The 13,547-nt window shown below is 46.0% G+C and overlaps 1 protein-coding gene across 1 annotated transcript in view; it reads left to right on the top strand.

Annotated features, from left to right (window-relative positions):
• The first annotated feature begins 1,426 nt into the window (after window positions 1–1,426).
• The window catches only part of CADM1 (cell adhesion molecule 1), a 45,420-nt gene continuing 33,299 nt past the window's right edge, over window positions 1,427–13,547 (top strand). Inside the window, exons 1-5 of the mRNA XM_010008942.1 lie at window positions 1,427–1,433; window positions 2,100–2,246; window positions 2,919–3,071; window positions 6,588–6,725; window positions 8,403–8,558. Of these exons, the coding sequence (XP_010007244.1) occupies window positions 1,427–1,433; window positions 2,100–2,246; window positions 2,919–3,071; window positions 6,588–6,725; window positions 8,403–8,558 (601 nt within the window). The remainder of the gene's footprint in view (window positions 1,434–2,099; window positions 2,247–2,918; window positions 3,072–6,587; window positions 6,726–8,402; window positions 8,559–13,547) is intronic.

A 13,547-nucleotide genomic window follows, 5' to 3' on the forward strand; every position in this document is an offset into this window, starting at 1 on the left:
GGAATCAATACACAAAGTCCATGAGGCTAGAGCTCTGCACGGCTGCTCCAAGCCCTGGGTTCCCTGTGTCCTCACATGCACCCTGCCTCTCTTACACCCCGGGGAGAAGAAACACTGTCTTGAGAGGGAGCTTGATGCCAGCCTGGACTGAGAGCCCAGACTTCTAAAGCCATCAGTCAGTGGAGCTTAATGTAGCAGCATCCCAGCGTGAAAAGCTTCCATGGCTTGAACTTCAAATAATTTATTTCTAAATTACTTCTACTGTAATTCTTATTAATTCAAATAGGCTTCTAAGCTGATGTAAAACTCAGTAAATGCAAGGAACAGTTTAATGAATTGAAAATAGGATTGAGTCTTTTAAAGTAAATGTAAAAAAATATGCTAGCAATAATTGCTTAGATGGAAATCGAATCTTAATAGCTTTGTTAATGATTTGTAGTGAATATTGCGTTTATGAGAATATATCAAGCAGATCCTTGTGCAAGAACCTTGTTTTGAATGGGTTTGATAAAATTATTCCCCAGAAGCCATTAGTAAGGTTGAACATTTTTGCTTGTGCTGCTCTGGAGCCACTGGAAGGCCTTTGATGATGGAGCTGACCGTGGCTGCCAAGGCTGGGCTCTGTGCTGCTGCCACCTCTCCCAACAGGCCTGGGGGACTCTGCTCCGGTGCAAGTGTGATCCTGGTCAATAACAACTCTCTATGTTGCTGCTTAAAGTTTGTCAGCCTGGAGACGTGAAATTTATACCAAGGGCAGAGAAATGTGCCCAGATTTCTACTCAGTGCCACCTGGCATGGGGAGGTGTCTGACGAGTTGTCAGCCTCATTCCTTCCAAGTGATGCAGGCTTCTTGTCAAACTTTTCTTCCCAAGGCACGTCAAATAATACACAAAGTCAGAAAGAAAGAAAAATGGAGAGAAGGTGAGATGAGAAAAATCATACCCTGATTTACTGTGAATGAATTTTATCATCTTGCATAGTTGTGTTTTCCATGGCAAACCTGGAAAACTCCCTGCTGGTCCCAGTGCTGTTAATCAGCAGAGGCCTTCTCCTGGCCACCAGCCCATGGCCAGATGCCCACCTGCCTCCACTTGGGTTGGCACATCAGCTATCAAAGCTTCAGAATTTCTCTTACTTCGCTTTGCCTCCTGCTCCATGACGCCTGCCTGGTTTGGAAGCAGAGTGAAGTTATTACCCAAGGGACTCCAATTAGCGTTCCCCGGGTGGTGTCCCTGCTCCTGCCTGGGCTCTGCACTCCTCCAGCTCACTGCCTAACTCAACAGCCACTCGGTACTTACGGAAAGATTGAAATGCAAAGCGCTGCTCTCAAATTCCCATCCTCTGCACTCTTTAACATGTGAAGCAAATTTCTCAGCGTGCATGTGATGTAATGATTCGATTCATTAGGAGGAGAGTTTTCGAGGTGATGACCTGTAAATGATTACAAGGCTCCCACAGCATAATTGCATCAAATTCTTTTTTTCCTGCCTCTGGACATTAATAGCACCTACTGATTGCACAGAGTGAGTAAAAACCGGTTCCCTAAAGTCTATCTGCTCAAGTCAAAGGATAAATGCTTCTTACAGTGAATTGTTCTTTCAAGGTAATTTAACAAAATTCATCTGTTGAGAGGGGAAGCGAATTTCTGCCATTTTCATGCATGTGGTGTGGAAGTTGCTCCCCTGAGGCTGATGTGAGTATTAAAGCATGGAGGAGCATCTGGCATCCAGGGGGATCTTTCCCTCGTGCCTTTGGTCACACTTTAAAATACAGCAGAGAGAAAGTGCCAGGGTAAAAATGGGTTATTAGGGATCAAAATCATGTGCTGTAATGAGGGCGTACAGTGGTCAGTGTACACAGAGTCAGCCATGGAGTGGTCCTTTTTCCTCTGTTCCTGTTGCAGAGCTCCCTCCCAGTGACTCCTCAGTACAGTTTGGCAGGGAAGATGTGTTCGTACTCCCTGGCATTGCTGGTCTGAGTGTTTTTCGTGGGGCTGATGGAATCTGTGCAGCTTGTGGCAGTGGTGGAGCTTCCCATTTCCCTGTGAAACTTGCTGCTGTCATCCCTGATTTTGCTGTTTCCCCTTTGCTCTTTCCAAGGTGATGGTCAGAACCTGGTTACTGAAGATGTGACTGTGGTGGAGGGAGATGTGGCCACCATCAGCTGCCGGGTCAAGAACAGCGATGACTCTGTGATCCAGCTCCTGAATCCCAACAGACAAACGATTTATTTCAGGGATTTCAGACGTAAGTGTCGGTTTTCCTTCTTTGATAACAACTTTTCCTGCTCCTCACCTGCACTCGGGAAAGTGTGTTTGCTGAGATCTCTTATTTTAATGTAATGCCAGGCAGCTGAAGTTTAGTCAATTCTTTAGAGGGTAGATGAGACAAGCAATCATAATCTTTCTCCTTAATGAAAACCTTGATGGTCCCCTCTAAAAGTCAGACCGTCTTACTTTGCAATAGGAATTGATTGTAGTAATTCAGGGTGAATTGCAATTGAGTGCCAAATATTTAGCTGACACAAACAAATTGAATAGGGCAACACCAAGACAGTGTTCTCAGAGGTAATCTGTTTGGTTCACAGAATGAAAATTTTGATAAAATCTTTGCTGCTTTACAACCAAAACAAAATCTCCTATCACAGCCGTGTCCAGTGCCTGACTCTGGCTTTGTTCCCTCTTGTGACGGTACCACAGAGCACAGTCACTGCCATGCAGCGCTGTGAATTATCTGCTTTAGTGTCTCTATGGGAATGTAGCCTCAAAGGTAAGAAGCAGGGTGGAAGATGCAGTCAGGAACCTGGGGGGGCTTCTCCAGATGTTGCTGCCGTTTTTAGAGACCTTTGACTTTGCTGGATGGTGAGTGGGGACCCCCGTGTCTCTCCTTGTGGTCACTAAGGGTGTCCTTGCTCCACAGCACTGAAGGACAGCAGATTCCAGCTGGTGAACTTCTCCAACAGTGAGCTCCGAGTCTCCTTGACGAACGTCTCCATTTCTGATGAGGGAAGGTACTTCTGCCAGCTCTACACTGATCCCCCCCAGGAAATTTATACCACAATTACTGTGCTTGGTAAGGACCAAAGAGGTGCTCATGGTGAACTCTGTGATGCCTGGAGGAACAGGGCCAGCGGGATGGGGCTCCACATGGCAGTGGCAGAACTCCAGACACCCAGGGAGAGCCACAGTTCTCCAGTGATTAAACACAGCAAGGCCTGGAACACCATGTGCTCTCCCACTGGAGACCAGCCCAGCTCTTCAGTAGCTCAGTGCAGTGTAGGGCTGGAACCTGCAGACACAAGATGCTCAAGGGTTGCCAGCAGACACCAAGTGGTGTCCAGTGGCACACCATAGCCTTCGTGTCACCCTCCTGCCTTGTAAGGCACCCCACTTGTACTCTGAGCCTCTCTTTGTAGGTTAGGTTGTATTTAGTGTGATTCTTGGGTCTTCCCCTTTTTGTTCAGAGTGGATGTTTGGCTTTGAAAAGAAGCAGAGATGTAAGCAGAGGTGTTCTCCACTTCCCAGCCTCTCCTTTACTGGGAAAGGCCTTGAGGTTTTCCTGCTCTCTGTGGCGTAGGGTTTAATGCCTACCTTCATTTGCAGACAGCCTGTACGGGTGACTTGTTGGTGCTGTCTCTGCTCTGTAGGAGTATCTGTGTGAATAATTTGGCTTTTTGAGCAGGTCCGGACCTGCTGAGATCCTGGAAGGAAGGTTAGTGCAGGCAGAAGCAGGAGCTGTGCCAGCCTCTCCTTCCTCCATCTCTTCTCCACTTTCTCTGGGGCAAAGAAAGGCTCTTGGGAAGAAGGGAAGATGAGTTACAGTGGTTGTGTCTCTTCTGGTGAAGTGAGAAAGAAGTCAGCCAGGAAGTAAAAGCTGTAAAAAAATTTATTTCAATAATTACCTGCTATGGAGAGGGAGAATGAATGAAGAGGAATGCTTGGTAACATGTAGATCTGTTCAGGTTATGAATTCTGTGGTTTTGGTAATCAGACTGCTCTGATCACATCTGCATCTTTTCTTTCAAAACCTGGGGGTTTGAGAGATTACATTTTAATGACAAGTGGCAGCATCCTTGCCCATCAATGATATCCCTTAAGGACAGATGTCACTAGCAGCATCACTGGTGAACCTCCTGCCAATGTGAAGTTGTGGAAGTGTTTGTGTGCTTGTCACATATATCCACAGCTTCCAATTAATTTCAGTGAAAATTTGTTTCACTTGGAAAAGGATGTAAGATCTCTCATTTGACACCCTAAGTTGCTCACTTGCTTTAGGAATGGCTGTTTGCCCTCCCCAGCTCCTGCCTTTGCCCTCGGGCCGTGCGAGGCACCAACACATGTGGCAGGAGTGATGCCGATGCCAGGAACAGCAGCTCAGGCTATTAGAGCTGTTTCTGCAGATTAGCAGCGGCTTTTAAGACTCTATTAATAGGGGAACCTGCATCAGAGGGTGACCTAATGTAAGATTTCACTCGCTGATTAGTTTAAATCTTCCTTCTTTTATTTAATGAGACTTGGTTCTTGGGTTTTTTAGACGTTGCTTGAGTAATGTTTATAAGCAGTTCTACTATATTACGTTTATCAACATCTTCAAAGTCTTAGTGCACTTTCCAGGATTCACAGGAGCAGGCAACTCTCTTCCAGCTCTTCTCTTTAATCATATGCACGCACAGATACTTTGCTGGATTTCATTTCACTGCCAACAATGCTAAGAAGGTGTTTGAAATACTAGTACTTCCTTAAGACAGCACTACCTGTCTTTCAGGGGAGTCAAAATGCAGTTCTTTTGTTGTTTGGGTTTTTTTTAAACATGACTAGTGTTTCATAATTCAGGGGAAAGTCTGTTTTCTTGCCTCATACCTCGTTTATTTCGGAGAAGGATTTGCAGGATGGCCTGTGTGTATCTGCCTTTGCCCAGGTGTTTCCTCTTCACCTGCAGCACATCCTTGGGCCAAACCTTAGTTCCAGGAGCAGGCAGTGAGGATGGATTTTTATTATTACAAGACTAGGGATGGGGTTGTTTATCTTAGAGTTTGTACCCAGGGATGGGAAGGCAACATGACACCAAGGATATAACACATCTTCCCTATTATTGACTTCTTTATTAGGAGAACAAATGATCTGGGGTGGGGGTGCAGTTCTCCGTGCCGGTATACACCTGGTCCTCCCAAAAGTGCACTCCCCACCAAAGATCTCATCACTGACTTTCATGCATCTTCAGCTCTATCAAAGAGCAGTTTTGCTGATTGGCTTCTAATGACCCTGGCATCAGGGAGCCCAGCGAAGGTTTGAGGCCTCCTTCTTTGTACTCACTATTCGGTGAGAGCTTTGCGCTCGCTTGTTCCTGCAGCTGCTTCCCCCTCTCTCCTGTGTAATGTCTTCTGTGACACAATATGTAGATTTATTCATGCTTAATTGGAACATGTGAAAATCTCAAATATGTAGCCCATTCTGTTCGTTTTAGAGAAGAGCCACAAGTGACTAATTAGTCCATTTGATCATCTGGATGGTATTTATACATATTTGTTCTTCATTAGCTCAGAAACATGTTAGTCACATTTGAACTATGCAGTTGCTTAATCATATGGATCAGAGCAAAGTTGAGTTTCCTTTGGAAGTCTGGGGTTTCTTCTGAAACTGCAGATCTGAACTGCAGGAACTTTTGGTGTTCACTTTTTTCTGGTTTTTGCCTCACTAGCTATGGGTGCTTCCACAGGGAAGAGATTTTCGTTGCTGTGTTGTCATTTCTGAGCTTGTTGGCCACAGCTCTGGCTTGTGCTGTGGTGGTGGTTAATCCCTCTGAAGTTCTAGCCAGCTTCTGAACGTTACTGGGTTGTTTTTCATTGAGAAGACTCTTCTAGCTTCATGTTTTATAAGAAGATGCACGTCTGGGGAGACAGCAACCCCACAGGAGTTGCCGCAGTGCCTGTCGCTGAATGCAGGGCTGGCTCCCCCCTCTCAGGAGGGGTTTGTGTTGGTTTATGGTGGTTCGGCAGGGGACGCAGCGTTGTTCCCAAGGTGACAGCATTCCACTTTGGGCTTGTGCTCGGTGGCTTTTTAAGCGTCTTAAATGAGCATGATGTTTGCTGGCCTGCTTCCACGCCTTACGGCGGGGGCTTGGAGCTGAACAGCAGGAGAGAAAAATTGCCATGCGGGGTTAGAGGCACGGTAAGTAATGCACTTCCAAATGTCAGCTTCTGTGTTTCCTCTCCTTGTCAAGAAGAAGTCAAGGAATGTGCATGGAGTCAAGCTGTATTTTTAACTCACAACACACACAGCTGAATAGCGTGGAAGAGTAGAGCTCTTCCCTGGAATGGTGCCTGCCTGGGAGAGAGAACAGAAAGCTGCACATTGGATAAGTAATAATTTGCAAAACGGCAATGATTATTAGGTGGAGAGTGAAAGTGCTTACTTTGATTACTGTGAAACCGCCTATCAAAGGATTTGATCGATTGAAAGATCAAATAAGTGCTGGTGGCTGGTTTCCATTAGTAGATTTTATGGGTTTTCCTGAAGGTGTTTTCTTACATTAGTGATCAAAAAATGGTTTTTTCACCAAGTGTGTGTGGTGTTGTGTTTTTTGTTGTAGTCCCACCACGCAATTTGGTGATCGATATCCAGAAGGAAACTGCTATTGAGGGAGAAGAGATAGAGCTGAACTGCACTGCCATGGCCAGCAGACCAGCCACCACCATCAGGTGGTTCAAAGGAAACAAGGAGCTAACCGGTACACGTATCTTCTCAGTCATTTGCTTTTTTCAGAGAGCTGAAAAGATTTATGTAATGCTGGGTATTTGTTCCCCGTTGCCAGTTTAAGGGGGGAGAAAAAAAAAGAGGAAAAAAAAAAAGTAGAGTGAGCTGCTTTGAACGCCAGCTCAGGAACAAAGGAGTATGTGGGCAGACAGATTATTCTCTAACACAGAAGAGCTGCACTCCATTTTGTCCTCTGCCTACCTGCCAGACTTGAGTGCAGGGTTCTGGCAGCTTTCTCTGACTGCCCATGACCTTGAGGAGCCCCAAAGCTGTGCACTGAATTGATTTCTGCTGTGGTTTCTGTAGCTCTCTGCCCTGTTTCAGGTACAAGCAGGATCATCTGCGCTTTGGGCTGTGAAGATTTTCAGTTCCCCTCCACATTTAGCTCTCTTGTTGATAGAGCACTTTCCCTGGGTTCAGTGGAATATTCATAGGAGATGGGTTTCTCCAAGTCCCTCAAGTCTGGCTGCTCCCGGTATTTGCACGTTGCAGTCACTGGCTCTGATTGCATGTGACGTGCTGTTGGTTTAAGTCTGCACGTAGATGTGAGCTTGGTTGACAGCACCTTTGTGCCTTACCCGGTCTGAGATACTGAAGGGCTCTCTCCAGAAGTCCAGACTCATTACTTCAGTCCACCCCCCTATAAGGGCAAGATAAAATCCCCTCTGTGAGTGCAGCACCTATGAGCATCCGAGTGTGCTGGTGAAGGTGGGATGCAGACCTGCTGCCATGCCAAGGGGTACCCCTCTGGTTCCCAGCACTGCTTGTCATGGACGTGATGGGCAGATCCTCCAGTGATCCCCCTCTGGGGATCCTTCCCCCTTCCAGCAGTAATATTTGACCCTTCATGCTTGGCCTGTCTGGCTTCTTGACTGAGATTTCTTGTGCTGAGAACTGGAGCCCAGCTTTCCTTTCCCTTTGAGGATGCTCAGCTGAGTAGTGGCTTCTTGCAGTACCAGCTCACCCTGCTGATTCATTGGATTTTTTATTTTTTTTTTTAAACAGAAGTAGAGAAACTGAAATCCTTGGTTTTGAATAGGGGAGAGCATACTTTTGCTATCAGAAAGCCTCTCCTCTGAATATCAAGGGGTGTCACTTTCTGCAGCTCTCCTCTGTTTCACTTTAGTGTATTTACACAGAATGATGTTCTGTTTTGAGAGACCTCTACTACCAAAGTTACTATTAACGTTTTAACTGTGAATTCTTCAATGCAAAGCCACAGAGAAGAGTATTTGAAAGTGAAGCAGAGAGGTGTTGTCAGCAAGTGCTGGCTGAATTGGTGGAAAAATCCCTTTTCTCCTGCCTTGTCTTTGCCCCCTCCTCGTTTCTGTGCCGTGCATTCTGGCACCCACCAGGCAGCCCAGTCTTCAACTCCAACCACTGTGGCTCTTCTGGCCTTCAAATTCAGCCTATCAATACTACTTTTAATTAAGCTAATCTGTTTAATCACTTTTCTTGCTAACTGTTGATTCAAGAGTGGGAGGGGATTTGTAACTCATTGATTTAGGAGTTTGGGGATTTGGAGATGGTGTAAGGGGATTGTTAATCCTTGTGGTACTGCAGTGGGGCCTGTAATTGGCAGCAGCCTGAGGGAGAGGTGGTAAAATCCTCTCTCATCATCACGCTCTGCTCTCTCCATCCTCTCCTGCAGGCAAGTCAGAGGTGGAGCAGTGGTCCGACATGTACACGGTCACCAGCCAGCTGGTGCTGAAGGTGGGACGGGAGGACGACGGGGTCCCCGTCATCTGCCTGGTGGATCATCCTGCTGTCAAAGACTTGCAGACGCAGCGTTACCTGGAAGTCATGTGTGAGTAGCAGAACTATTAATTCTTCTAATGTATTAAATTGCTCGCTTAAGAGTTCAGGATCTGTTCACTACAGGAACATTATGCAATAGATGGGGATCAGATCTTGTTATTTAAAAATGGAAGTAAAAAAGTTGGGTACCACTTCACGGGTTAAGCCATGATTTTTCCTAGCCCTTCTGCAGTACAGTAAATACATACTTTTGTTCTCTTAAGGAAGACTTTTCTGTACATAGGATTTGCACCATCAAAGGTTCCTGGCTGGGCTTTATAATTGTCAGAACAGATCAAATCTGAGTATTTTTCTTTCAGCGACCTACTTATCTCTTTGAAAAGCATTTCTGTACCACCACATCAAAGCGACTGGCCACCATTAGAGTTTACTGGCAAAAACTTGGTGCTGTGCAAAAGAAACTCAGTATTGTGCATTGTGAACATGCAGCACCAAAGGGTTTTCAAAATCAGAGCAACACAAGCTGTGTGAGATCTGTAGTAACACTGCTGATTAAAACCAGCCTGTTTTCTATGATGCTCCTGACAGGTTCAGTGTTAATAACATGTTTCACTTTGTTTAGGAACTGGTTTACTGTCTGACATTAACAGGGTTTAAGAGAAGGTGCTTGAAAGTAGTACCTGGGGTGCAAATGCAGCCATGCCCAAACATCAGCTGGTGGAGGTGAGGGAGCTGCTGCCCACACACAGCTCTGCCAGGGACTGGCTCCCACAGCCCGGGCAGGCAGTGCTCGCAGCTGGGGTGCTGGGAGGATGCACAGGGCCTGTTTTTGTAGGTTTATTTCAACTGTAGCATTGCATTAGAAGGGGAAAAGGAAGTTTTGTATTAATTTATTGCATTTGCTTCATTATGTAGTTTCATTATGAACATCTTGGTTACAATTCTCATATCTCGGGAACTAGCGGGAAGTAATGTTCCTGTAATGAGGAAAACAGAAATGATCAGATACTGCCTAAATTGGCAGATACTAGATTTCTTGCAACTGTGCTAATGTGTAATTCATTTATGCAAACTTAATGTCCATTAACATTTCTTGTAGAGCTCCATTAGCTTTAATAATACATTAGCACCTTTGTGAGGCTTGATCAAATACTTAACAGGGAAAAAAAATCCCATCTCCCCTCCTGTGCAGGGGTATTGAAATCTTGCAGAGCTTCTTGCCCTGTTTGAAAGGACATCAGATTACCCTGAGGCTTCCTTTCAGAAATCCTCATCGTTTGATGGGATAGGAGAGGGCTGCTGTTTCTGAAAAAAATTTAACATTTTTTCCCATTCTCCCTTAGGTAAATCCCATTATGATTTTTTGTGTCAGCCTTTACAGTAATTTGGATGTCCTAGGGGACTCACACAATTCTCAGCTGATGCTCTGGGTGCTCCTGCTGCAACTGTGGTGTTGCTTTCTGCCCCTAGCACTGGTTTTAGCATCACCTTGGGTTGTTCTGGAGCTGTTTGTTGGGGATGGAGCTCCTCAGAAAGGAGCAAGGAGGAGAGGACAAGGGCTTTGAGGTGGGTTTGGTTTCATGTACTAGTCTGAATTAAACTCTGAGCTTGTTAAAAGTAATTATGTTTATATATGGGGACTTGACCCACGTTAGTCTGGTGAGTTCCTCCAGTGGGCAGCAGCAGATGGCTTGAGGCAAGGGCGCCAGCAGAAGAACATGGCGTGCGTCACAACCTTGCGGCTCCCAGCAATTAGCAGCTTCAGGACTTCATGTGCTGGAGCCTGTCCAGACATTTGCATTTAATACCTGCTGTTGGACTTGAGCTTAGGGTAGAAAAGGCGTTTGCAGAGCAAACTTTCACCCTTGAGCTTTTCCTGCTTCGAGCTGACACTTGTTGACCAATGGAGAGCACAAGCAGGAGGAAGATCCTCTTGTCTTCATGGACTGGCATGTCCTGTGGACACAGGCTTGACCTCTTGGGGAACTTAGGCTCCTATAATCAGGCCTAATCGATACCTTCTCAGTTGCTTATTGGAGACAGGATTGGCAGGGGGGGGAAACCACGTTAGTCTGGTGAGTTCCTCCAGTGGGCAGCAGCAGATGGCTTGAGGCAAGGGCGCCAGCAGAAGAACATGGCGTGCGTCACAACCTTGCGGCTCCCAGCAATTAGCAGCTTCAGGACTTCATGTGCTGGAGCCTGTCCAGACATTTGCATTTAATACCTGCTGTTGGACTTGAGCTTAGGGTAGAAAAGGCGTTTGCAGAGCAAACTTTCACCCTTGAGCTTTTCCTGCTTCGAGCTGACACTTGTTGACCAATGGAGAGCACAAGCAGGAGGAAGATCCTCTTGTCTTCATGGACTGGCATGTCCTGTGGACACAGGCTTGACCTCTTGGGGAACTTAGGCTCCTATAATCAGGCCTAATCGATACCTTCTCAGTTGCTTATTGGAGACAGGATTGGCAGGCAGAGCAAAGAACTCCCACCCACTGGTTGTGCAGGCAGGCCAGGTGACACTGCTGTCCTTGCAGCTGGGGAGGTGCTGTGCCACATCACTGAGCTGGGTCGCCTGCTTGAGTGGCTGCTCTTACCTTCTTGCCCCATAAGTCCTGCCCGTTGCCACCAAGGGCACCACAGACCTCCCTCTGTGAACCATCAGCAGGGCACAGGGAGGTATTTTTCTCAGTAGATGTATTTCTCTGCACTTAATGTGTCCAACTCGAGCATGAAATGCATTGGGAAGGGACAGGAGGATGATGGATGGAACCTGCTCAGATAAGGAGCTATTTTTTGTCTGACTAAATTCCAGAGTACAGATATTTTTTTGTAAGATGCAAGTCAAAAGTTGTTGGTTGTTGCTTTGTATAAAAGGAAAAACAGGACAGGTGTTTTCTGAGGTCACCCTCCCACATGGTCCAGACGTTTGCCAGGCAGAATAAGCTGCTGCTGTTCCTCATGGGCTGCTTTAGGGCTGCAGTGATGGCTTCTGGGACACAGCAGGACAGAGGTTCAGGGGGCTGATGGTGGAGAGGAGGATGGAGGCAATCCTTCCCCCAGAGTCCCTTCCTTCTCCCTTCAAAGTGTTTGCCTTTTCTCTCTTTAAGGTGATTTTCTTTTTTCTTTCTTTTTTTATTTTTACGTCAAATGTCTTTTGGTAAGTGAGGACCTTAAGTGTCAGTGACAATCTGGAGCATTGGTACTTGAGCTTGTTTGGAGGTGTTGGCTAAAACATGCATTTGTTTTATTGAATTTTTTTTCCTCTGCCAAAAAAAGAAAGAAAGGTGCAGAAAGTCTGCAAAGCAACCTACTTCACACTGTCTTAAAAACAGTTCATTTGAACATCTTCTTCTGTGTTGTAGTTGAAAGCAAGTTGCAGACTTTGGGGTTTTGGGTTGTGTAAGTTTCTCCATGGCTTCAGGAGCTGTTTCTAACTGGCAGTGGGTCTCCTCAGCCCAGGCTGGGGCTATTCCAGATGTCCTAGGGCAGGAGAAGGCAGCCAGCTGTGCTTCTGGAGGGGTGTCACATGCCGTGGGGGTCTTGCTGCTGCCCTGGGCTCTCCCTGGGTCCTTCCCAGCATCTCCTCAGGTGCTGGAACTGTCACATCTCCCCCAGAGAGGGGGAACTGGAGCTCCTGCTCCTCTGCTTGTGCATGGGGGGCTTCTGCTAGGGCTAACCAGTGGCCATCCTGCATTCCTGGTGGGCTGTCACAACACACACCTGTCCCTTGGTACTGCGCCCTAAAAACATTTTATTTAAAATTGATTTTTATATTTATTTATTTAAAAATGAGCAGCAAGTTCCCAGTGCAGGTTTGGAGGGGAGAGACTGTTCTGCTGTGGTCAGCAAAGCTGTGAGTAGGGCTGATTGGAGCTGAATTACTAACCTGTCCTACTCATGGAGTGAGCTGCTTGTTGCATATGTAACGTGGCCCAGCCTGGCCCTTGTTGAAGTTTTGAGGTGAATACTTTTACATGAATGTGGGGTGTGTTATTAAAAAAAGAAATCTCTGCAAACAAGCGCTAGGTAATATGTATGAAAGCCTCCTGCTAGTGCTGCTGCAAAGCAAAGAGGGTTTGACAAATGGGGCCACGTACTCGCAGCCACGATAACACTTTCACGCTTGATTAATGGCCAGGCCGGCGAGCGGCTGGCCCCGCGGCCGCACCCCTCCGGCTTTTACATGAATGTGGGGTGTGTTATTAAAAAAAGAAATCTCTGCAAACAAGCGCTAGGTAATATGTATGAAAGCCTCCTGCTAGTGCTGCTGCAAAGCAAAGAGGGTTTGACAAATGGGGCCACGTACTCGCAGCCACGATAACACTTTCACGCTTGATTAATGGCCAGGCCGGCGAGCGGCTGACCCGGCGGCCGCAGCCTGCTGGAAACATCCCGGCCTGCAGCTCCTTGCTTTTTGTGAGCCAGATCCATCAGGGAGGGATGGGAGACCTGCACGTCGAGTGTAATTTTAGAAAGGAAATGAAGCAACAAAATGCATTAAAATATCATTAAGGAATTGAATGGAACTGGATATTCACGGAGACATTTCAGTCCAGCCTTTGTGGTACTTTTCCTTATCTCATTACCTGATACTGGAAGCAAAAGTGTCAAAGTCTGGATCTCGTATTTTCTCAGGGTTGTTTTCTCTTTGCTTTTCTGAAGCTATAATTAATTGCACATTCATTCTTATAATATCTATACATGTACTTTGAAAATATATGCCAATGGAATCTGTTTCAGCCTCTTCTGTTACAAAGGGAGAATTCTTGCACCCAATTATGTTCAAAATCAGCCTTAGATTCTGCTGTTGCATCTCCAGCAGTCCTTACATTTCTGTCAAGTACAAATATTTATTGCATAGTGTGCAGTAAAGTGATTAACATCAATGTAATTTATCACCAGGAGATTTCTAAAAATGAATAAATGAGTTATTTTGTTCAGCAAGGTGTTGACCCCTTCAGAAACTTTGATTTAAAGTGCTTGCTTTTTTGTTTTGATTTGGTTTTTTTTGTTGTTGTTGTCTTTTAGTAAATATGAAA

This window comes from Chaetura pelagica, unplaced genomic scaffold, assembly GCF_000747805.2.
Source record: "Chaetura pelagica isolate M959 unplaced genomic scaffold, ChaPel_1.0 scaffold650, whole genome shotgun sequence".
In the NCBI taxonomy this organism is placed as follows: domain Eukaryota; kingdom Metazoa; phylum Chordata; class Aves; order Apodiformes; family Apodidae; genus Chaetura; species Chaetura pelagica.